The sequence below is a fragment of the Atractosteus spatula genome, chromosome 4 (genome assembly GCF_055471065.1).
Source record: "Atractosteus spatula isolate fAtrSpa1 chromosome 4, fAtrSpa1.hap1, whole genome shotgun sequence".
In the NCBI taxonomy this organism is placed as follows: Eukaryota; Metazoa; Chordata; class Actinopteri; order Semionotiformes; family Lepisosteidae; genus Atractosteus; species Atractosteus spatula.
This window is the reverse complement of record NC_142709.1, coordinates 10,166,744-10,191,432: the sequence shown is the minus strand read 5'-3', so window position 1 is coordinate 10,191,432 and position 24,689 is coordinate 10,166,744. Positions and strand designations below refer to the sequence as shown.

At 34.0% G+C, this 24,689-nt stretch overlaps 1 protein-coding gene across 2 annotated transcripts in view; it reads right to left on the bottom strand.

Annotated features, from left to right (window-relative positions):
* Positions 1–24,689, bottom strand: part of uxs1 (UDP-glucuronate decarboxylase 1) — a 48,504-nt gene that overhangs the window by 2,655 nt on the left and 21,160 nt on the right. For both annotated transcript variants that reach the window (XM_088913020.1, XM_088913021.1), the window contains exons 9-14: positions 22,458–22,579; positions 10,865–10,984; positions 10,138–10,181; positions 2,515–2,575; positions 982–1,039; positions 73–176 (exon numbers count right to left, since the gene is read on the bottom strand). In XM_088913020.1, the coding sequence (XP_088769146.1) occupies positions 73–176; positions 982–1,039; positions 2,515–2,575; positions 10,138–10,181; positions 10,865–10,984; positions 22,458–22,579 (509 nt within the window). The remainder of the gene's footprint in view (positions 1–72; positions 177–981; positions 1,040–2,514; positions 2,576–10,137; positions 10,182–10,864; positions 10,985–22,457; positions 22,580–24,689) is intronic.

Sequence of the window (24,689 nt, the reverse complement as noted above, 5' to 3'; positions counted from 1 at the left end):
TATGGTAATTATGGGCTTTAAGATGGACAGAAAGTAAGGAAAACACACTGCTTCCTAATCATCTGTACTCACCACAGGCTCCCACCCCAACATCATCTTAGCTTTTCTGATGTCAGGCTTCCTTCTTTGTGGATCATCCTGTGCTTCAGGAAGAAATTGGATCTGACTCTTGCTATCTAAGGAACAGAACACAGTAATTCACTATAGTTCTAAACTCAATTCAACAGATTCTCATCGCACATAGATTATCACTACAATGCAGATAAACTATAACATTAGGAAGAATAAGCATTGTTAACAGCAACAAAACATATCACTTTCTAACCTAAGTAATAAAATCCACTTTTAAGAGAGAAAAATTAAATTAAGTTTATTATTGCAACATAACACCATTCAACCCCTAAGCATTTAGACAGCAGATGACAGCACTGCATCAAAGCTGGCTTTTATCTAGTCTCAAGATGAACAACATAAGGAAAGAGAGTTTTGTTAATGAATCCCATGATCATTTTAGCATATACTATGTTAAGGAAGGAACTTGCTGAACTGATCTTATTAATGGACTGAGAAAGGTCTAAATAATTCTATACAAAAAACAATTTGATATTTATTATTTACTTTAGAGTAAATTATTGAAAAACTATATTCCAAAATGATCTTAAGATAGGGAGGTCAGAAAAGTGCATTCTCAAAAAGAATTCATAATTTCATATCTACAAAATATATTTCAATGACAGAAAGTAAAGCTTCTCAAAGAACAAAGAAAATGACATGTAACATTTATAGTAGGTGATGTAAATGTTAGCAGTAGATGTAACATTTAGAAAATTTAGAAAAAATGGGGTTAGCTCTATAACTGGAAAATTAAGGAGAGCTACTATTGAGAGAGATAAGGAATGTCTTTTAAAGGTAGTACCTTGCAGGATCTCAAATCAATACAATGTTAACTAGATTAGTTAAATCATAGGCTTCATCACTTACCAACCAGGCTCTTGATTAATTTGGCAAACTCTAATATTGTGTGTTCTTCTGGATTCCCCTGTAAAGAAAATAATAGGAAATCAGTTAAAGCCACAATATTTGAATTGGTTTCGCTGGTCTAGAGATGTACCAAGCTCAAAGAAATACCCAACCTGTTACCTGGTTTACCTCCTATTGCGGGAATTGAAGTATACCGAGTACCACGACAAAATAACAGAATTGCAATAAATTCACAACTTACGAAAATATTGTATCTCACACATATGATCAATAGAGCTTCAGTCTGACAAAAAAAAACATCCACAGGATATCTCATTCTAAGGAAAGCTGCTACATGAGCAGCTTGAGGATGTATATTGTCTTGATGGAAAGTTGTTGCATCAGGATAAGCACACAAGAAGGGCTACAAGTGAGTTCCCAGGGCTTGATTTGTGCCATCAGGTTACCCTCAATCACTACAAGCAGAGTTCTGTAGCAGCCCGATACTCCTCAGATAATCACACTTGGAACTCCTCATTGATCTTGGTGAGGGTCATGACTAGTGTTCTCTAATACAAGGTCATGACCTAATACCGACAGGCTGATTGTAAGGTCTTGCCCTATTAAAAAACCGCTGGCTGTGAATGCTAATGTAACCTTACCCATACCATGTCTATGACATGAAGGAGTTCTTCTCTTGAGACACACCGATCCTTTTTGTGTTTTTATATCATTTTTACCAGGATTGGCAAAACTGGTTAAATCAGTCAAAAACCTTCTCACTAAAGAGGTGACAGTGCTTTTGCAACAGTGAAAATCACTTCAGTGTATCACAGCCAGTCATAAATGATCAATGAACCAAGATCTAAAAACATCCAGCCATAAATAGTTATGTTTATTTTTATGCTTAGTATACATGATAGTATAAATACTTAGGGAGTGGTATTTCTCACAATTATGATAACCATAGTTCTATTCTTTATTTTAAAGTATACATTTCTATGTTTTTAAACAATCTCAAAGGTATATTTTTATTGGTCTCATTTCTGTGTCACACACAACATTCTTCACCTGTGTGGAAAGAAACGTTTTTATATGCAACAAGCATTTTTTTTACCGAAACAATCAGTGCATGGTGATGTGATGATGTGAGGATGACGTGTTCTTTTCTAGAGCTTTCAAAGTCTCCGGTTCTACTGCATCAGTTCTGTTTTTGTGAGGCATTTACTCTCCACTGATTTATTCCACAGACATCAGCAGTATTATTGCTACTGAGGTGCTGGGCAAATAGAAGTACTATGGTATTCATATGATTTACAATCTTACAAATTTTACAGGTGATAAAGTAAACTAATTCTTTACACGATGTGCCAAATGCAAAGGTATTAATCCCTGCACACAGAGAGAGGGCCCTAAATCACTGAGCCCCAATCACAATTCTTTTACGTCTACATCTATAGGAGTTGTTTACCTACAGAACTAAAAAAAAATAGATATACAACCAGCATTTCTTATTTATTAGAAATTGTGAGTTGTTTTAGGAACAATACATACCAAATTGACAGGGCTGCTGATATTACTATTCATCAAGGCCACCAATCCATTTACCAGGTCACTGAAGCAAGAAAATACAAGTATTTTTAGAAAAATTCACTTAAAAAAACAAGAAAAATGATTAGAAATTTTATTTATTTCAACAACTAGCTTTATAATGTACATATCTATGTTTTTTTTTCAAAATGATCGCGTAAAAATAACTAAATCACACTATACAATAACATTTTTCAATTATTTCGAAATGATTAAAAAGACTTTTGTATGGGTAGATTTAAAAAAATCTGATCATTTGTATTGTTGCGCATAAAAAGGTAATACAAATTGAATTCTCTGTGAGTTCAAAAGTAAATAACACACTATGAGGACACTGAGAGTCTTGTTCAGTGGCGACAGAGGTGTGTCACAGAGGATGTGCAAGGCAATCATATTTAAAATAAAACAGCTTTTTCCCCAACTGGGAAGCACATTTCTATCTTAATGTCATGCACACCCCTTCCTTATTAACACATTCCCATCTAAACACAGTAAAAAGGTGTGTTGTGTAGTTAAAAAAAAAATAAATCTACTTTTAACCAAGTTATTAAAATATGAATTTAATATTTTCATTAATAACAAAAAGTATATTACATTTATATATAACACAATATATATAACACAATGTAAATACAGGTTGTTCAGAGAATTTGAAATTAGCAATAAAGTATCTGACTATATAATATTCAGTAGTATCCACATATTTTTCCAGTCATAATTTATACAATGAACCTTTGCATTGCAGAACACTAACAGCCCATTAAGGGAACATAGATATTAAGCTGAAAAAGTATATACTAAACATAAATCACATTTCTTTCTGTAGCACTTTTAATATTTTTAATTTTTTTATAATGTAATAGTGCTAATTTCTTATTTCTTACATCAATTTAGTTTAAATAATTTATATTGTTTTGCTTGTGAAAAAAACACAAAAAAGAGTAAAATATAATGTCTGAGGGAATATTTGTTTTGGATTTTTTTTGCGTTTTCTTAATTATATTAATTTAATAATTAAAAAAATCTGTTTCCAAAAATATATTTTTTAGCATGGAAATTATATACACAGTGATTGTATTGATATTGTCAGAATAGTATTGTATGAGCAGTTTTAATAAGATTTTCCAAGTTTATATTTTTATCCTGTTTTTTTCATATACTGTATACTTGTTCCATGTCTAATTCCATAAAAAACACCTTTCACTCTCAGAGTACTATACCCACAAGTAAGGTTTCTTTCATAACTTGCCAAGCAGCACAGGAATATATTATGAACACAGAAATCTGTACACTATGTGCCTCACCAGATCAAAATAAATACTACTGAAAAAATTTAAATTTTGAAAACAAGGCCTGGAAACAAATCAAAGCACTTGCAGTATAAGCCTCAGTATTACAAGGAACAGAGAAAAACAGTTTATTAAATCTCATAGAGAAACAGAACCTGGGCAAGATAATTGTGGACTTACAGTACAGCTGAATCTGTCCATTTACAGTGGTCTGAAGACGTATTCACCAACCTTCAAAGCTTTCACATTTCATTTGCCTTCTGAGCGTACTTCACAATACTTTTGAGTTAAATTATATATAAAAATCAACACAAACTATTCCAAATTTATTACATTAAAATATATAGAATACAATCAATTGAGTTTAACACAGAGAAACACATAGGATTTTTCCCAGTTGCATAAGGAATGAAACTATTTGCTACTGTAGCCCTAAATCAGCACAGGTGCAAATAAGTTGTCACAAAACTAGTGAAATAGTTTCTGTCTGTGGGTAATCACAGTGGTATAACATGTAACATGTTTGCTCTCAAGTATATAAGGACTTTGAAACTGTAACTGACAGCGATCTTACAAATCAACTGTGAAGACCAAGGATATTTTGAAATAAATCACTGCTTGTGTTGATTGCAATTCTTAAAATAGATAACCCATCCCCCTACTGGGCTATTAAATCAAGTGTACTGTTTACTACTTGCATTCAAATACAATTGGTTTCATTATTACAAAATAAGTCTGATTATCAGGTGAAACAGCCAAGGCAACTGAAAACCCAATATAAATCTGTAAAGAAAATATAAGATTTTCAAATAACATTTGACCCACTGGAATCCTTAAGGTAAAAAGAATATAAATTATACTGTATACATCTCACATTGCTAGAGACCTATGATTAAAATCTAAAACAAATGTGACGTATTATATACTGCAATCACTATTTTTGTTAATTTTACAAAAATGTAATATACAAGCTATTTTAATATTAAAGAAATGTTCAGGATAGCAAATATATACAGTATATATAAATAGGGAGATTGGTGACCAAGAAAATAATGAATAAAAAATGTTCTTGATTTTAGAGCAGCTAGCAATGTGTTTTATTATCAATAAATTATTTAGAAGGAAAATACATTTTGACACTCTACATGTACTAGCAAGGAAGTAACCCTCGTACCGAATACACTATTAAAGTTGAAAAGTATAACAAATGACATGTCTAGCTACTTTGTAGATCCAATTCATCTTCCCTTGTTGTAAATAAATGTACTTAAAAGTACTAATAACTGGCATTAAACATTACAACATCGATTCTATTTAGTATAGCAGCTAACATCAAAAAGGTGATCCATTCCCTGTCTCTGTCTCTTCTTTTCTGTTCTTTTCTGAAGCCTTGTAAAAGACCTTGAGACTGGAGTTAGAAAATTCGGTTAATTCATCTTAAGGTCCACTGACCCCAAAATGCTGTATACCCAGCCTCTCTCATCCCCTGTTTAGGATGGATATTCAGTTTTTCCCTGTTTGCTACATACAGAGGATTACGAAGGATGAAAGAACGATTTATTTGTTTGACACCTCAGCCTTTGGTCAGGCCAAGGGACAAACGTCACTGGCCAATGTTGAGGACATTGTGAAGTGTGAGAAAAATACCTTCCCTTTCCATCATAATCTCTAGGACAAGGAAATGGCAGTATAACTGGACAACATTACATTGTGTTGTATAAGTGACCAATGGTCATAAAATTAACAAATGGTTGTGTATTTTCTTTTAATATATAGTGCTTAAAAAAAGCAATATCAGTGAATTCCAGAAGGACTCGCCACTGCAAATTCTCATGCATTATTACATCAATATGAGAAACAGATTTCAGATGAAAATTTTGCCTTTTTTCATTTGAATACATCTTTCTTCTGATATTGAGCTGTAGACAGTGATAGTGTTTTTATCCACATTTTAAAAGTCATCAGGTTTACTTCAAAGGTGCTATTAATTTTTAAATTATTCACTATAAACTAGGTGACTTCAAGATTGTTACAGTAAATGCATTTTTATTTCAGTCCTGAACCATTTTAAATCTACTTCCAAGTCTTTAACTTGAATGATTTACACTGTATTTATACAGATAATATTATTTTTCAGTTTCTCCCTTTTTATAGGGAAGCAAGTGGGAGTGGGTGGAGAACATGTGTGTTGTTAATTGAACTCATCAGTTTACATGATTACTCATATAAATAATTAGTTCTGAACAGTATACATTCCTGTCACTCACTGTTAATCCACAACTGGTCTCATTTATAAAAATTGAATATGCAATGATACAAAGATGCATATGAATCAAAGTTTCCTTGTTAAAGAACAGTAAATATTCTGAGATATACTGTAGGTTTATAGGTTCTAAGATGATTCACAGCTGTAGAGCTAACAGGGATTTATTATTATAGTGCATGTGCACTTTCAACAGGTTTTCAGTATTGGAAAAACCTTGTGATGCACTCAATAAATAAGTTCAGTTCAATATGTTCAGTTCAAGGACTTCTGTTATTTTATATGACTACTCATACACAATCCTTCGCTTTTTCAACATCCAATGCCACTGCCAATGAATCAGTCACCCAGACAATGAACAAGTGAAATAATGCTAAAATGTAGTCAAGGTCAAAACCTAAATCACACAACACAATTACTGTCTTTCTAAATATTTCATATAAAGTGTTTAATAAAGATCCACTTTTCTGTAAATTCATACACTAGTGAATACTACCTTTATTAAAAAAAGCATATTCCAATAGATGCTAATATATGTGCTTGCAATTTTAAAAAAATGAAAATTCTAAACAGCATATACATCTATATACATGTTGCAATAAAAAGTTTAAAACATTAGAAATGAAATGAAGACATGTTACATTAAAATTGTACAATGGACTAGTGAGACCCCATTAAGAATACCGTTAAGAATATTAAGAATGGCCAGCATGCTACAAAAAAGCTATTACTGCACTGGAATCAATTCAGGTGAAAGATTTTTGATACATCCCTGGGTCAAATGAATACTCTACACAGACTGGCTAAAATAAAGAAATAAGTTCAGTCTTGAACAGATGGGACTTGATTCAAGGATTCAAAATGATTTAAAATAAGAACATAAGAAAGTTTACAAATGAGAGGAGGTATTTTGGCACCTCCAGACTATTTGGTAGTTAATACAAAGGGTTGTGAGAATATGGAACAAGCTACCCAGCCATGTTGCTCAATCCAATACCAATATCCAATACTCCTTCAAGGAACAGCTTGATTTGTACTTTGGATCAGCTGGTTTGAAGTTTCTTGAAAGATGCAGGAGTCTCAGATTCAGCAACGTAGCTTTACAAATCATTGTATTTCCCTTTGTGTGCATAAGTGCGTCTTTTTCTCAGTTTTAAGTCCACTTTAATATTCTGTTGATAATATCTTTTTTCAATATTATCAATCATTTTTTATTAAATCAAATGTAATGTATGTGGAAAATTGTGAATTTATTTCTGACAACCATCATCTTCTGCACTTGCTACCGTTAATCCGAGTTTTAAAAAATGTGTTGCTTCCATGTTCTCTTTTGACTTTCTCTTGCTGAATGTCCATGAAATTGCAATTATGGAAGGTACTTAGAGCTTCTGTAACTGACAATAATAAGGGAACCGTTACATCCTTTGTTCACATACTGTAATAACTACAGACAGGCATTATTGTACAACCTTTTCTTACGGTTACCTTACTTTCTCTAAAAACAAAATATTGAAATGTTAACAAAACAAAGCTGATAAGCTAAACAAAATGTCACAAATATCCTTAATACCTTAAATCAATGTCTATTTAGATCCATAATCAGAAAACCATTTTCAGTATTCCCAGTAAAGTGCACCAACCAGGAGCCTATCCCACAAGCATGGAACAGGAGGACCAGTAGCATTTATTTTTTGTCAATAGTACATTAAGGAAATAAATATACGACCACAGAATAGACTATTATGAAAGCTGTAGTCTGATTTAATTTTAATCAGATTTCAATTCTCACAACAAATAATTAGGTTAACATCAACAATACTGTTACTACAAATAATAATGCTTGTAGAAATGTCCATACCATTACTATGTACACAAGGAGAAAACAGCTGCTGAAAGCAGTCAGTACGGAACTTGTACGGAAGTTGGAAAGCTTTGGAAAAGGTCACTTTAAGGGTATACCTTACTCTTATGTTTACAACATGAATTAAACAAATTGCTAAAGGTAAATATTTATTTTCAAAGATTGTGACTTCAAATGGGCTATCATTGCTTTGATCTATACCGGCAGTGTAAACTGTTCATGTAATTACACTATGAAAATGATGCTCCTAGTAAGCGAAATATCAGATTTAAAAGACTAAGATCTATACTTCAGAGGAGACATCAATCAATACAGACAACAGACACACCACAATACTTTCAAATTAACATTGAGATTTCTTTCTTTGAAATATCCTGAACTCAATTACTGAAAAATACAAATAATCCCATCAATGCAATGTCACAATCTTCCATTACGTATGGAACTGCTTGCTGCATTAAAAGTTTATATTGGAAAAATAACAACACAGCTCTGCTTCCACTGATAGATACATTAGGTATACAAATACTTCTAATATAATTTGCACATTTGCTTTTTTGGGCTTCTGACAGGAGCTCCAGTCTCACTGCACCAAGCAGTTTGGGATAAGTGGTGTCTAGAAATTGTTCCTATGTGTGCGTGTGTGTGTGTCTAGGGTGCAATCCCACCTTGTGCTCTGTGCTTCTGGCAGAGGCTCCTTTGACCCTTACCAGTAACATGCAGCTTTCTGAAAATGGTTGTATGTTTAAAATGATCAAATTCTCATTTCCTACACTTAATAAAATGATTAGCCTTGACCTTCAGATAATACAACTGTGACAAAACTCTGTATAGTGAAAGAGGCATAACACTGTTTTGAACAGATTTTATTATGAGAACAGAAGTCTGAGTGTACTCAAAATACACATGGAAAGATAAAACCTGTGTACCAATGTGAGTGGGGGGATGTCAACTTTCTTTATGACTGATCAGTAATTATCAAAGAAAACATAAGACAACAGAAATGAAGTACAGAGGGTACTAGAGTACCCTCTTTTGGCTAGAGTTCAGTCAGATTCAATAGAATACACCTTTATTTATATTCAACATCATGGTATTGAGATTCTTAATTTCTCTATAATTATAATAATAATATCTTCCAATGTGTTGACTCAAAAAATGTAATTTTAATTAAGCTTTAAAAAAAATCAGTGATACTGCTTAAAGGAAATACATTCTGCAGGTGGGTGAGGGTCTGGTAAAGCAAGACAGTGACAGATATGAGTAGAGGCTGAGTTGTTCACATATTTTGACAGCTTTAAATTTAATAGCCAAAATTCAGCCATTAAAAATATGTAAAATGCTTACTAGAAAGTAATTCATAAATCGGAACCATTCCTTCCATTTAATTCCATAAATATAAAAAACAAAACTTAATATTCCTTCCTATTTACAGTATATGCAGAAACAACAGATTGGTTCTTGATTAATTACAGAAATGTTTATTCCTGAAAATTTAAGAAGTATCCTGCGGTTTTAACTAGTGATTATAGAATTAAGTTCTTAATACATCTTATTACCAAAAACATTTGTAAAAAGTGGATTTATTTCAAGAATTAAGACATCTGCAGGATTAAAATGTCATTTTTACGAATAGCATCAATTCTTCTTGCTGTAGAAAACAATCCCTGAGGGCAGTCCGTCAGTATGCCAAACAAATGTGTTATTGTACAGAAATCCTTTGCTTATCGGCGGGAGCCATGTGTTTCAGTCTGAACATGTGAAGGGGAACAGGGAATAGCGTGATACTGTTTGCATACCACATCTTGACAAATTCTAAGAAATAAATAATCTACCTTTCCCTTTTGTGGCCTTTTTACATTACATTCCAGTTCATCTAATGGATTATTATAGCAATACTGTAGCCTTTCCTTTTGAAATGATGAACTATAAAGAATGCATGGAGACACTGGAGATGCTGAAAATGGACTTAATTTTACTTCAGTGTAGTATTATATTTACATTTTTTTTCTGAATTCTTTTTTAGGTCATATGTATAAAACCTATGTTTTCTGGGTTGAAACAGTGGTTAACTGAAAATTCCTTTTAGATTTTTAACCACTTCTCTTATAAAATATTGCCAGTGTTGAAAAGGTATCTATTCAACAGTATAGTAATGCTTTAGGAATGCTCACCTGACATACTGAAAGGCCCTTGTTTGAGATCCTGTGCCATAAACCTAAAAAAAAAATGTGGCTTTGAGGTTCAAATACAGCACTTAAGTATTACAAATCTTAACATTTGATTTAAACAAAAAAATCATAATCCAAAATTTAAATTAACTCTGCAAATCACCCTTAATCACCTTGAAGGTCAGCTTTTGCACAGCGTGTCATTATTTCATGGCTAAAATATCACGGTTGAAAATATAATGAATTTATTAACTTTTAAGCAAGTGTGCTTGTGATTAATTATGAAAAAACAGATACATAATGCCACAGTTAAAAACTCTGAAACTTGTTTCCTGTACAGTAAAAAGGATTGCATACAGAATTTGTAAAACCTTTCAACAGCATGGCAGGTGTCTGACTCTAGATGAAAATACATTTGCTAAATATACTCCTGGTTGGGTCTAAACCACAGACAGAGACAGAGCTTAGAAACATTAAAAATAATATTCATTAAGTACTCTTTCATTCCTTCCGTTAATTCCCCCTACAAAAGGACCTTTGTAAACATTCTTACAAAGGACATCTTTGCCACTATAGATCTATTATATATAGAGAGATTTTTATAAAGAACATTAAGAAGGCAGTGTTCTCATTTACTGTACATTTCTACAAGATTAATCTAAGTTCTTTAAAACTTTAAAAAAGACATTAAATAAACCCTTTTGCTTTGCACCTGTACATTGATACGTACTGTAAGGGGCTCTCCTTGAAGTGCTTGCAGAATGAAATTGCTCACCACCCGCCCATCATTCATGTGCATTCGAGAACCAAAAGTGTTAAATATTCTGGCAACCCGCACCTCCACTCCTTCCTATTGGTGAAAAAGGAAGGCAATATTAGTATTAGCAAACGTGTCCAACAAATCTCTGTACATGCCTAAAACGACTCTTAACATTTTAACGGGGCATATTTTCCTTTCCAACTGTATTCCTTTTGTGTTTTTGGTCATTTATAAAAACTTTGTTTCATTGCAAAGGATGCTAAGCACTACACATATGGGTGGTACACTTATTGCACATTGCACAGACTCTGCAACCCATAGGTCATAGGAATCTATTAGGTCACCATTAAAGGTAACTGATTTTCAGAAGGAAGAATGTCACCCACTGTTCCGTCAGAATCACGTAAAGTCCGACTTTACTTTTCTCAGAGGACTCTCATCCCAGTACTGATCAGGCCCATCTTTGCTTAGCATCTGAGCTCTGGCAAGATTACAATAGATGGTGGTGATGCTTCTGCTATGTTGAACACCCACAGACATCACAAGTCTCCCTGCATCTCAAGTTCCACAAACCTGACACTTTTAGATGCACAACAATGCCTGCTTTACTTGACAGCTTATTAAGACTACCTCTTGAGTGTCTCCCTCCATACATACATAATACTAATAACACTCTTCAGATATCAGACAGCTTTTCTGTTAGAGTTACAGAATGCTTCTTAGCTTCACCGTAGACATCACATCTCTATACAAATCCCCAAAACAATATTCTCACTGTTTTCAAGCACATCTTTAACAACTAGTAATCTGTATTTCCCAATTCCTATCAGTTACACCCTTATCAGACAAGCTGAACTGGTTCTCAAATTGAATATATTTTCTTTTACAACCATTTCTACCATCATGTCAACAGTGTGGGCACAGGTGCCAGAACTAGATCAAGTTATTCTAACAAGTATGTTGGATGGATGAAAGAAAACTTCTTTGCCTACTATACTGGCACCGTTTCTTGACATTACAGGTGAGAACTGCACTGAATTCCCAGATCAGTTCAAATTCCAACCATCTATCAAAATACACTTTTAATCGATCCACCACTCTTAATAAGGCCTTTTATGCCTTATATTTACAGAATGTTTTCTATTAACATCTGGGAGTAAATATTCCAAGCCCACTAAACCCACATCTGTGAATTAGCTCCTTTATGGCCCTTTCGATCCTAAACATACGAGTAACTCTTCCTTTCTCACAGCTTCTCAAACTTCATCATTTATGCCACAATGAGATTCTAACACAAAGCACTCAAAATGTGGTCTTTTTCATTGATGAGCTCTCAACACACATCTCAGCCAAAACATCATTTGAAACATCAAACTCCTAAGAAATAAACATGCACAGACCTGTAAATGGCAGGTTCTTACCTATAATACTGGCTATTCCAAAGGTCAGCAAACATTTTACCAGAATGAATGTTCCTGCAACTGATCTTATTTGTTGATTTTTGAATATAACCACCACTGCTTGCACTACAACTTCAATTTAAACTGTAACTTTGTAAGATGGATCCTAGACTTCTTAACAAACAGGTAATGGGTCAAATGGGGGAAATGACTATCTGACATTCGCTACACTCTCAATGGATCACTACTGGGCTGTGGCTCGTCTCCCCTACTTTTGTTTTCCTGCACAAAATATTGTAAGAGCAAATGCACAGATAACATATCTCATTACATTTGCAGATGACAGCCCTTATCGGCTAATTAAAAGACTCAGAAAATTATCATGGGGCCATTCTAAATGATTTTACTAAATGGTATGTGGAGTACTCTTTGAGGTTTGATAACCAAAGCCTTCATTTTCAAGACATTTATTTTAGGAAAAGTGCAACACCCCTCCAACATACTGTTGACTGTAGAATTTGTCAAAGACTACAAGTACTTGGGACAAAAAGTTGTGGTGCCACTTATAAAAAAGGCCAATGCAGACCCATTTTTCTTAGGAAACTCAGCAATATAAAGGTAAATAGAATTATTTTAACCTTTTTCTATAAGTAATTTATTGGAAGTGTCTTAGCATATTGCCTCACATCAGTACTGTCAATTGTAATAAGTTGGAAAAATTAGTGAAAATATCAAGCAAAATAATTGGGTCAAATCAAATATACTTACTGTAAATACCCTCTACAAACAAAGGGCTGTAAAGAAGGCCAAGAGCATTATACTGTATGGAGTGAAAATCTTTCATCCCTGCTGGAATATCTCTTTCAAGCAAGTAACTCCTGTAACACTATTATATCAGCTTCTCTGTTGGTAATGTCTGTCTTCATAATTTTATTGTTGTATTAGACTATGTCGCAAAATAAATTTCTTCCAGAGGATAACAAAGCTTGAATTAAAAAAATTAAAATGGGCTAATTATCATAAACATGTAAAAGTGTTCAATACTCTTAAGTACTGAGTAACAATGACTAATATTGGGAGATTTTTTTCACCACGGGAACAAGCAGTAAGCTTGCACACGTAAAAGCACTGGGAATTTAAAATTATATGTTTTTTTTTTATTTTGTATTATTAACATTTTAAAGGATTTTGTTACCTTTGTAAATCAAGGGATAAGTGCAAAAGTATTTGAATTGGTCACCTACAGAAATGATTAATGATCATTAGTCATCATTATCACCCTTAAACTGTGTTTGAGGGACTGACAAGAATAGCATAACAGTTTCTGTGATAATAGATGAGAAGCTTGCCTGGTTTTAGCAGAGGTTTACTGTTTTTAAGTGGAAGACAAAATTGACAAAAGCAATACATATGTGCAGTAAAAAAACAGCAAAGTATTCAGTTCTCAACTATTAATTTGCTCTTTAGTTGCTTCTATCTGTTGTACTGAAATTAAGCATGTCGGTTTTTCTATGTAGTTTTACAAAGAAATACAAACTTCTCTACCTCTCTTGAACCACTTGACTCTTTATATTTTTCTTTTTCAGTAACAGCTGATTACCAAAGATTGGTAGGGCCTTATTACTATTTTCAATAATCTCTTTTTGATCTATGGATGTCTGTATCCAAACTATATGTGTGACACCTCTGGTTTAAGGAAATATGTTACAGCAACAAGAATCAAAGAACTTTCCATGCCAATAAGATTCCTTTGGCCTCCCCTGACCATGAATACACTCACATTTTGTCTGTGTCCTTTCACACATATTCAAAGATTCCCATACTAGAATTAGTGGCCAAAATTATCATTACACTTGCTTCACAGATCCCTATCAGTACTCAGCGACCAGTTAGTCATTTTTAAACTCTCCATTTACAGATTGCAACATTCTTAGTTCCCTATGGAATGTTTTTCCCACATGTCCATCTTATTATCCACACTTTACCTACCCTCATACCTTTTCATATTTATTTTCCCTATCCCTCATACCTCTCTTGTCCCTCTCTCCTCCACATACCAGAAGAAAAGCTTCACAGTATAAATGTTGTACTCTTTTTTCACTTCTCAGAATGGAATTAACGTCTCTAAAACTGACTCTAAAATTATTTTTAGCATGCTCTGAGCATCATGATGTTCACATTTATCCCATTACTTAAATTAATCATAACCTCACCTCTTTAATAGTCTTTTGACTTTTACAGAACAACCAATTTTTTCTGAAGATAAGTCACTATTTTGCTATGAAAGAATGACAGTTTGTGCACATTCAATACCCTATTGTAAGTACCAATTTAAATCTCCTCAGGAGAACATAAAATTCAGATATTATGCAATTAAAGCAAAAAAAAAGCACTTTATTACAGGAGAGCTATTATCTGATGCATTGATTGGAAAGTACTTTTAGAATACACTAGAAAAAGTTACCACTTATCTTTTTCCTCAGTCCCATATAAAAATGCCTTTTCTTTTTTATCAATACAAAGGTAAATAACCATACTCTATTATGTGGAATAACTCTCTTAAGTGAAATTGCTCAATAAAGGAAAGTCTTGAAAATGTAGTAATGTACTGTTGTTTTCAGAAACTACTTAAAAACAAAAAAATAACAGTACAACTTTTAACATGGAATACACTCATACCCCAGTATCCAAATCTAATTCGTTTCTGAAAATCTGTTCAGAAGGCGGGAGATTGAAAATCAAAAATTAAAATTCCATTATTTCTTATAGGGAAATTCCACCCTGTTCACTCAAAAAAACACTCTAAACATACAATACCATACAGACCATTATACCAAGCTTAGGGAACAATGCAGTTCTACACAAACAAGCTAACTATAGCTGTAAAATAATTAATGATATCATATTAACATTTTTAATTCTTTCGTAATAGTGCGTAAATGTGCATACTGTTGTCAACTATTCCGCTAAAGAATCTTTTTCTCTTCCTTAGGGGCCATAATGAACAGCAACTACAAAACAAACACACACAAAAAAACACTTTGGAAATGAGAGCACAAGCTTTTGCTGTGATTGTAGACAAAGCACTGCTGCCTAATGGCGTCCATAACCATTATGTCTTGCACATGCGCAGAAAAAAACAGCTGTTCAGTGGTTTTGAACTTCAAAATTAGATTAAAATTCAAAATTAAACTGGATTAGTGAAATTTTGTTCTCATCACAAATTACAAGGTACAAATTCTTTATGTTCGGATTAGCGAAAATCAGTATACCGAACATCCTTATACCAGGGTATGAGTGCAGTGCATTTAATTCTATGTAGGAATGTACATTTTATGTAAAATGTAATTAATTAATTAGGCCAGTACTTTGGATTAATATTGCAGCTTTCTGTTATCTGAAAATGTGATGAAGGAACCTTTTTGAAAAACCTATGATTACAATTATTTTTCTCTAAAATGCCCCTAAATTGTCATGGAAAGACATAAAATGGTTAACTGTTTTTAAGAATATTACACATGGTTTTCTTAATAAGCTGTGTGTACTGTTTATGTTGTGGCTCTGTAAAGTATACATGAACTTAGTTCTCCTAGATCCAATTTTATGATTTAGGGTCTAAGTAATTTTTGTGTCTTCTATGTTGTAAAGGCATAGATTCCAACACAAGTTGGAGGTCTGATGACAGCCTGCAGTGAACCGAATCAAAGTCCTACTACACTGAACATTTATGAGGAGAAATAGCTTAGATAAAAACAGGATATATATAAAACTGAAAATACTAAACAGGACACTAAAATGGTGTGAGAAAGATTACTGCTGTGAGCAAAAAAGAATTGTTTAATACACCTATTTGAATCTCTTCTTCAAAACACCACTTAATGTCTTCCCTGGCCAGCAAAATTTAGTTTGTGTCATACTAAAAGGTCTTGTGTCATGCTTATAGCTTTTTCAAAATGCCAAAACCTCATTCTCACTAAAACAAAAGGGCAAGACTGTTCTGAATCTTTCTCTGGATTGAAAAGATTCCTTTAAATTCTTCTCTTCCTTTTGGATTAGTCCTACATTATGCACAGTCTACCTAGCAAAACATCTCTTAGGTGAAATGAAAAACACTTCTGAAGAAAAGATTAGAGCACAGTAAGCAATTATCTTCCAAACTTAGTGACTGTTTCCAACAAGATTAGAGATTAACCCAATTAAGGTTCAAACTTCCTTTCTTTTTTGGAAACTCTTATGTTCACATGCAGCCTAATTTGTAGGGTTAGGGTCAAGAATTGGGGCCTGATTTACCAGGCAGGGCCATTATTCACAATTCTTTGAATGAAGAAGTGTTTCCTATTCTCCTTCTTATGTTGCTTTAAGTTTTCAATTGCAAGCCATTTCTTTCTTGCAATAGAAAGTGTGAAATACATTTCTAGTTTGTTCTAATTAATACCTCTTTGGATATACTTGGATCAATTCCACCCATTTTAATTTAACACCCTTAACATGTCTGTGTATCACAAAGCCCTGAGATGAGGAATCATTCTTATTGTTGTTCTTTGAAACAACAACATGGTACGGTAACCAAAAACAAATTGTCTAAATGAGGCCTCAGAGTGCTTTGTAAAGCTTTAGAATAACTTACCCAGATTTAAATTTCACACATCCTGCTATACTGTATATACAAATATTCTATGTATGATCTGGACACAGAAGCATGTACATAAATACTGTTGGGTGCCTTTCATGCATAGATTCCTGCAGTTCAGACTTATACATAGGGCATGCACAATGTACTGTATGTTTCTATCAGCGGTGTGGATCACTTTGCACTTCTCAATGTTAAAATTCATTTGTCATGTATCTTCCCCCAACATATTCTTGTCTAAATCTCCCTTCCCTTGCCGCTGTTTTTATGTGCAACTCCTAAAATGCATGCAAATGTAACTAGTTTGCTAATTACATAAAAATCTAAATTGCTGATATAGATCAGCAATATCAATAGGAAATCAAAAAGAATCCCTGTGACATAACACTACAATTAGAGATTGTGCCCTTTAAGAAGACCTTCTGTTTACTGTTTATCAATTATTAAGTCTTGTGTACACAGTATGTTTTCCTGGATTCCTACCTTGTGAAAAGTTTTTTGAAATAATCAAGCCATATGTTTAAATATTATCATGTGTTCTCATTCCTTGTTAAAATATCTCAGGTAAGTTAACACAACCTTCCCTTTCTAAACTTATTGTGGTGGCCTCTTAAAATACCAATGTTTTCCAAATATCCTTTTTTTATGAATTGGTGTTACATTTGAAATTCTCCAATCAGTGGATACTACACCAATTATAAATGTATTTTTTATTATCCCAGGTAGGAGTTTATGCATCATTTCGCTAAGAACGACTGGAAACAAATACCAGAAGAACCTGGAATGTTCTTTTGACAGTCTTAGCTCCAGCAGAATTTTTGTATCTCTTAAGATAGAATCAGTCATATTACCACAGTTCATTTTGTAACATGGTGCCTGTCATTGATGTCTTCTGTGGTATATCAGGTGGGTAGCTGCGTCACCATGAGTAGGCTGCAAAGGAACAAGTAATAGGTTTATTCCATGCTGAAAAAAAGAAGAAAGAAAACACAACATTTCGGCCGTGGAGCCTTCTTCAGGTGAAGCCTTCTGACACCTGAAGAAGGCTCCACGGCCGAAACATTGTGTTTTCTTTCTTCTTTTTTTCAGCATGGAATAAACCTATTACTTGTTTCTGTAGTATATACCTGTGTGAAACATTCTTTTAGCACATTTTATTAATATGTATTAACACCACACAAATTAATTAAAAGTAAACACTGTTAATTTAATCATGTATTTTATTGCTCAGATGGCAGTTCCTCAAAGCCTTTAGCAAGTTTGCAAAATCTCAGGAAATCACCTTCACTGCAATTAGGAGTTAAAGTAGCCTAAAACAAAACATTCAGTACCATTTCATCTTGGACAAAGTCAGATATTGTCCAAAGATCTAAGGTATAATGAGTATTGACCTCAACAAATCTATTGATGGCTAAAAACACAGTACATCACAGCGTACTGACTGTGGTGTCCATAATCAAAGTTAATGGGATGGTGGCTTCACTATACTGTACGTTTGGGTAAATTATTCAATCACTCACCCAAAGGTATAACTGTGAATCTCCAAAAAGATTTTGGCATAATCCATATATAATTTCAGGCAGATTAGCACCCAAGACTGACCTCATGTATTAAGTGTCTTTGATAATTTTCCACAGCAACATAAAAAACAAAGTATGAATTAGCAAACGTCAAGTGGGCTCAAAGGATGTGGATGATTATAATTATAATGTTGTAAATACAAGTAACATTCACATTCCCCCTTTGAACCTGATATTTATTTCCATGTATTTGACACTTTTCATATCTACCTAAAAAAATAATTCCTCATGAGTCTTGTTATGTTTCCGAAACAAAGGAGAAGAAAAAAATATGTTTCTAAAATCTAATCTAGAACAGCCTTGGAAATGAAAAGGAAATACATACATGGTGGGAAATCTGACAAATCTGGTAACAATGGATTCTTGGAATTTGATTTCTGTAGACAGAATTTTTCAAATAAACAAATTACAATAAAGTATTTCAGGAATTTATGATACGGTGCAATGGGTAATTTAAAAAATTCAATATCCCATAAATTCAATTTTTAAATGCCATGTCACTGTTATTATTCAAGTCACGAAAGAGCTAGTTTAATAGTAAATTCAGATAATGAATCATTTATGACTTACATAAAATGTGATCACAATGTAAAACAGGATCTTTGTAAATAAAATGTTCAACACCATTAATTCAAATAATTATTCCAACAACAACAAATCATGCAGGGACAATAAGTATTGCTATTATGATATTGAATTAGCTAATGATACACAGCATAAATCCACTGCACAAATGTGGAATTCCTCAATAATGCTGTCAGCATCCATGGAGAATAAACATCTGTGTTTTCTTGGAATTGTCATTCAGATTGTCTGAATACTTTGTATTTTTCTAAGATTTGCTTCTTCTGGCTAAAAACTATATTCTTGTTGATTTTGCACTGATGAAAAAGATCAATTGTCTCTTTCCATTGCTGTAACTCATTGTGTGTGTTTGCTTTTTGTCTTTAACATAATTCGCTTCAAAGCTAAAAAGCTGAACTTTGTAAGCAATAAACTTTTTGGCAATATGTGGTTTATTGCACAAAAGGTTGACTGGACCTTGCGGTGCAATATTACACATATCCTACTCCTAGACCCTGGAACTTCATTTTTGGAAAATAGTGTAGAGATCAATTTCACTTATACATTAATTAAAGCAAGGAATGCTAGTTCTCATAATTCAATGAAACTAACAATTCTTCGTCAGAGACATACAGGGAGGAGGTTGAAACCCTGGCAGTATGGTGCCAGGAGAACAACCTCTCTCTGAACATCAGTAAGACTAAGGAGATGATTGTGGACTATAGGAAACATCAGGGAGGAGACCACACACCTATTAAATCAATGGGACTGCAGTGGAGAGGGTCAGCAGCTTTAAGTTCCTGGGAGTTAACATCTCAGAGGATTTAACCTGGACCCACCACATCAACACCGTGGTCAAGACGGCACGGCAGCGCCTGTTCTTTCTCCGCAGGCTAAAGAAGTTCGGTATGCCATCACATATCCAGGCCAACTTCTACAGGTGCACTATTGAGAGCATCCTGACTGGTTGCATCACTGCCTGGTATGGGAACTGCTCCGCCCGGGATCGCAAAGTATTGCAGAGGGTGGTGAAGTCAGCGCAGCTTATCACCAGCTGTGAGCTACCAAGCATCCAGGAGATCTACTCAGCTAGATGTCTGAAGAAGGCCAGGTCCATTCTCAAGGACCCCAGTCATCCCAGTCACAAACTGTTTTCCCTTCTACCGCCCGGTAAACGGTACCAAAGCATTCAGTCCAAGTCCAACAGACTACGGAACAGCTTCTACCTCCAGGCAATAAGACTGCTAAATAGCCAACCTGTAGGTCCTTAGCATATCACCTGTAATGGCTACATGGACACACAATTCTCACTATATTCAGCATAACTGCACTACATGTATATATTGCATACACCATGGACACATAACAGCTCTACTCACATTGAGTTTTATTCAATTTCAAAAATGTAGCCTCAATTTTGTGATTTTTGTGTTTTTGTGAATTTTTGTGATTCTTGTAATTTTTGTGAGCTCGCAGAAAAAGACATTTCATTGCCAGCAACTAGTGCTGCACACCGTATTGTTGTGCATTTGATAAATAAACTTTGATTTGATTTTTACAGTGGATATCAATAGTCTACAAATCCTTACTAAAACCTCAGCTTTTGTTGATGTAAAGGCTGAAATCAGGACAAATCACCTCAGACCTTTTTTGACCTGTAATAAGATCTTGTAACCAACAATATTTAGGTTAAAAAAAATAAACGTTTCGGGAAAAATACTTTTCCAAAAAACTTTCTACACCTTGGTTGTATACGTGTGCACACCCTTTAAGTTATACTTCATGGAAACATCTTCTGCTTTGATTACAACAGTAAACCTGTTTGGATAGGTCTCCATCAACTTAGCACTCCTGGATTTTATCCCCATCTTCTTTGCAGAGGAGTTCAAGCTCAGTCGAATTGTGAGGCGCTCTCCGGTGCACAGTCCTCTTAAGGTCAGCCCACAGATTTTCTATAAGATTGAGGTCCTGGCTCTGGCTGGGCTATTCCAGGATATTGATCTTCCTTTTTTTCCTTGGTTGAGTTGGCTGTGTGCTTTGGATTGTTGTCGTGTTGAAAGTTGAAATTCTTCTTTAACTTCAGCTTTCTGGTAGAGGGCAGCAGGTTTTGTGCCAAAATATCTTGACATTTGGAGCTATTCATTTGCTCTCTATACTGACCAGAGCCCCTGCCCATGCTGAAGAGAAGCAGACCCATGACGCTGTCACCACCATGCTTCACAGGAGGTACTGTGCTCTTTGGGTGATGAGCTGTGTTGGCTTTGTGCCAAATGTGTCTTTTGGAATTAAGGCCAAAAAGTGGTTTTGGGAGATTGAATGCATCTTCTTGCAAAATTTTTATGGCTTGGATGTTCTTTTTTGTGAAAATGGCTTCCGTCTTGCCCCCCTACCTCACATCTCAGACCTGTTGAGAATACGCAAAATCGTTGTAATATGCAGGGAGTGTCAAGTTACTGCCATAAATTCCTGCAGCTCCTTTAAGGTTGCTGTTGGCCTCTTGGTAGCCTCCCTGATGAGCTGTCTCCTTGCTCGGTCATCAACTTTGGAGGGACGTCCGTCCTGATCTTTGCAATGTCCTGGTGGTGCCATATTTCCTCTACTTCTTAATGATGGTCTTCACAGTGCTCTGAACACAGTTATAAACCACTTTGTAAAGGTTGTGCACACTTGTGCAACCAAGGCACTGAAAGGTTTTAATTTTTAATTATTTCTGCTAAAAATGATCCATTTGTTTTTCACTTAAATATTGTTGATTACAAGATCTTATTAAAGGTGAAAAACGGTCTGACATGATTTGTCTTGATTTCAGACTTTACATCAACAAAACCTGAAAATTCAACAAGGGTTTTGATATCCACTCTATATATTAATGTATCAAAAAGAAGAGTACATTTTTCAGATTAGAGATAGGAAGGATAGCTAAATATCCATGGAAATAAAGCTTTATCTGACAGGAAAACATAACCCAAAGTTGATCACTTCTAGTCCATCAGGCAAAACGAAATACTCAAAAGGATACCAGTATTTCCTAAAAGCAAAATATTTATTTTTCTCAAAAGTCTGAAAGACATTTGACATGATTATACATAATTTACCTTTAGTGCTTTGATATAACTGAATAATTTACATATATTCAACTAAAAAACCCATTGTATTTTAACAGCAAATATTACCTCAAATGGAATATTTTGTTAAAAAAAATCATTTGAATGCTTTATACTGTTTTTACCTGTATTTAACTACATAAACATAAAAAATCCCAAAAGGAAATTTAAGATCTTGGAATTACCAAAAGATGCAAAACAGCTATTTTTATTCCCTCATTTTAGTATTTGTAGTATTTTAATCTTTCACTTCATTATACATCTGTCCGATATCAGGTGATTTACCTGCTTCATGTAAGCATAACACATGGTTTCTGCTACACGCTTCCCTTCATCATAGCAGGCTCGAGGTCCAATCGGATTGACATGACCCCAGTAATCCTCACTCTGGGGGTGAACTTCTGGATCTGTGAAGGAAAACAGAATTTTCTTATCACATCAGAGAAATAAACGACTCTCACAGGCATCGTTATTAGAGTACAACTTAGCAAATGAGAGCAGGGCGGTTGGCCAATCTAGGTTAATTGGTTTCGTGCAGGTATTTAATCCAGCTGTTTTTTAAAGAAGTTATGGCGTCAGCCTAAAAATATAGCCAGTGTAGTTTGTTCCAGACCTTGACAACTTTGTGTAAAGAACAGCCTCGCAGTTTCCATTTGTACCCTCTGCTTAATGTGTCGTTGTTAATTCTGAAGAACTCTACAGAACTAAGGTTGTCAGTTCTCTTGAAGGATATCTGAATCAGGTCCTCTTGTTGTCTTCTGCAGAGAAGACTAAAAATATTCAGGTTTTTTTAACCTGTCAGAGTAGGACATTCCCTTGAGCTGAAAAATTAGCTATCTTTTCCTCTCTGAACTTATTCTAGTGCAATATATAGTTTGCATTAAAGTGACCAGAATTGCACTTAATATTCTTAACGAGGTCTTACTAGTAAGCCAGATTCACTAAACTTCTGTGTAGTTTCTATTTCCATCTTGCTTCATTCAATAAGAACTAAAAAATATGATTGGTAAAATATTATGTCAGATTATTTTCTTACAAAATTCTGTTCATGATAGAGTGATTTTCATCTATATAATGTCTGAGTCAATCATGACCTTAGTTTATCCAATATATTTTGATTAGTCTTCAAGCCTTATATTAAAGGATTTAGGAAACTAATTCACTTGGATCACTTAAAATGTGAGAACAAATGGAGTTATGAAACGTGATTTAGTTCCACATTGGGAAAGCATTTTTTTCTATGATACAGAATTTTAAAAGTCTCAGTATTACTTATTTAGAGAAATGCATAAGACATACACAGAGCACAGGGAAATCTTATTGTAAAAACCCAGAAGCAGTCCATCTAAAGGAGGTAAATGCATTAGTTACACTTACGACATTGCTTTTATTTAGTTTTTATCTAAACAGTATTTCTTTATAAAGTTGTCAGCAGGTGTCACTAAAGAAAGCCATTCATGTATTTATTATTCTTTAAATTGCCAATGTGTTTGTACATATTAATCATACCAACAAGACAATCATTTACTGGGATATGCATCATCTATGATTATGTCCATAAATGGCTTTTAAAATCCAATTAAATCCAGAGAAAGGCAAGCAACAACAAAAATAAACTGAAGCCTTGCACAGCATGCACACAGCATGAAGGAAAACAAAGAAGCAAATCTGAAAAAATAGTTTTTTTTGTTCTTCATTTCACTACTTACGTCTTACACCATTATCAAATGCCAGATGCTGACATACACTTGTTGATGTGAGCTATCTTAAAATATGACTTATCATGCTTAAAATATACATTTTCAAATTCAAATCAGAGCAGGGCACGGTCAACCGTTTTGCACAACCAACAGTACAAGTGGATTTATTTAGAGTATAGCACATTATAGTTACATATTCTAAAGATCTTAACACTTTACTAAATTAAGCAGTACTACATTTCTAAAGATGTTTATATATATATTAACAGCAATACCACTATTGTTTTCTCAGTACAGTGCTGCACCAACTGATGAACAAATCAGTGTCTAATGTAGCATGTCTGGCATGTCTGTCTTGGTGTGTACTCCTGTAATTCTGAAAATAATACTTGTCAAGTCGTAATATGGAATAAAGTCACAGCGAGACCCTGGTTATAGTCGCTGCTATTCTCCTTTTTTAGGCAGAAATAAATCATTTTTCCCTTTGATCCAAGAGCTATGATGATTTTGTCCCCCTTGCAACATTTAATTTACATCCATTTCACTTTTTATATTTGCCTTGAATATAAACTGGCCCCCTACCACCATCCATACCCAGTGCTAATCATAAATAAAACGTATTATCAACCAAATAAAATTAAATTGGGATCTGAATGATCAATTAACTTATTTCACACATCATTGCTCCTGCAATGCAATTAGCTGTGCATAGCTGTCATATAGCTCTCAATCAAGGTCAGCCTGCCACTAGTTTAAGTACTATGACTAATTCTAACAAGGAGAATGGAGTGTAATAATTTAAGTAAATGAAACAACG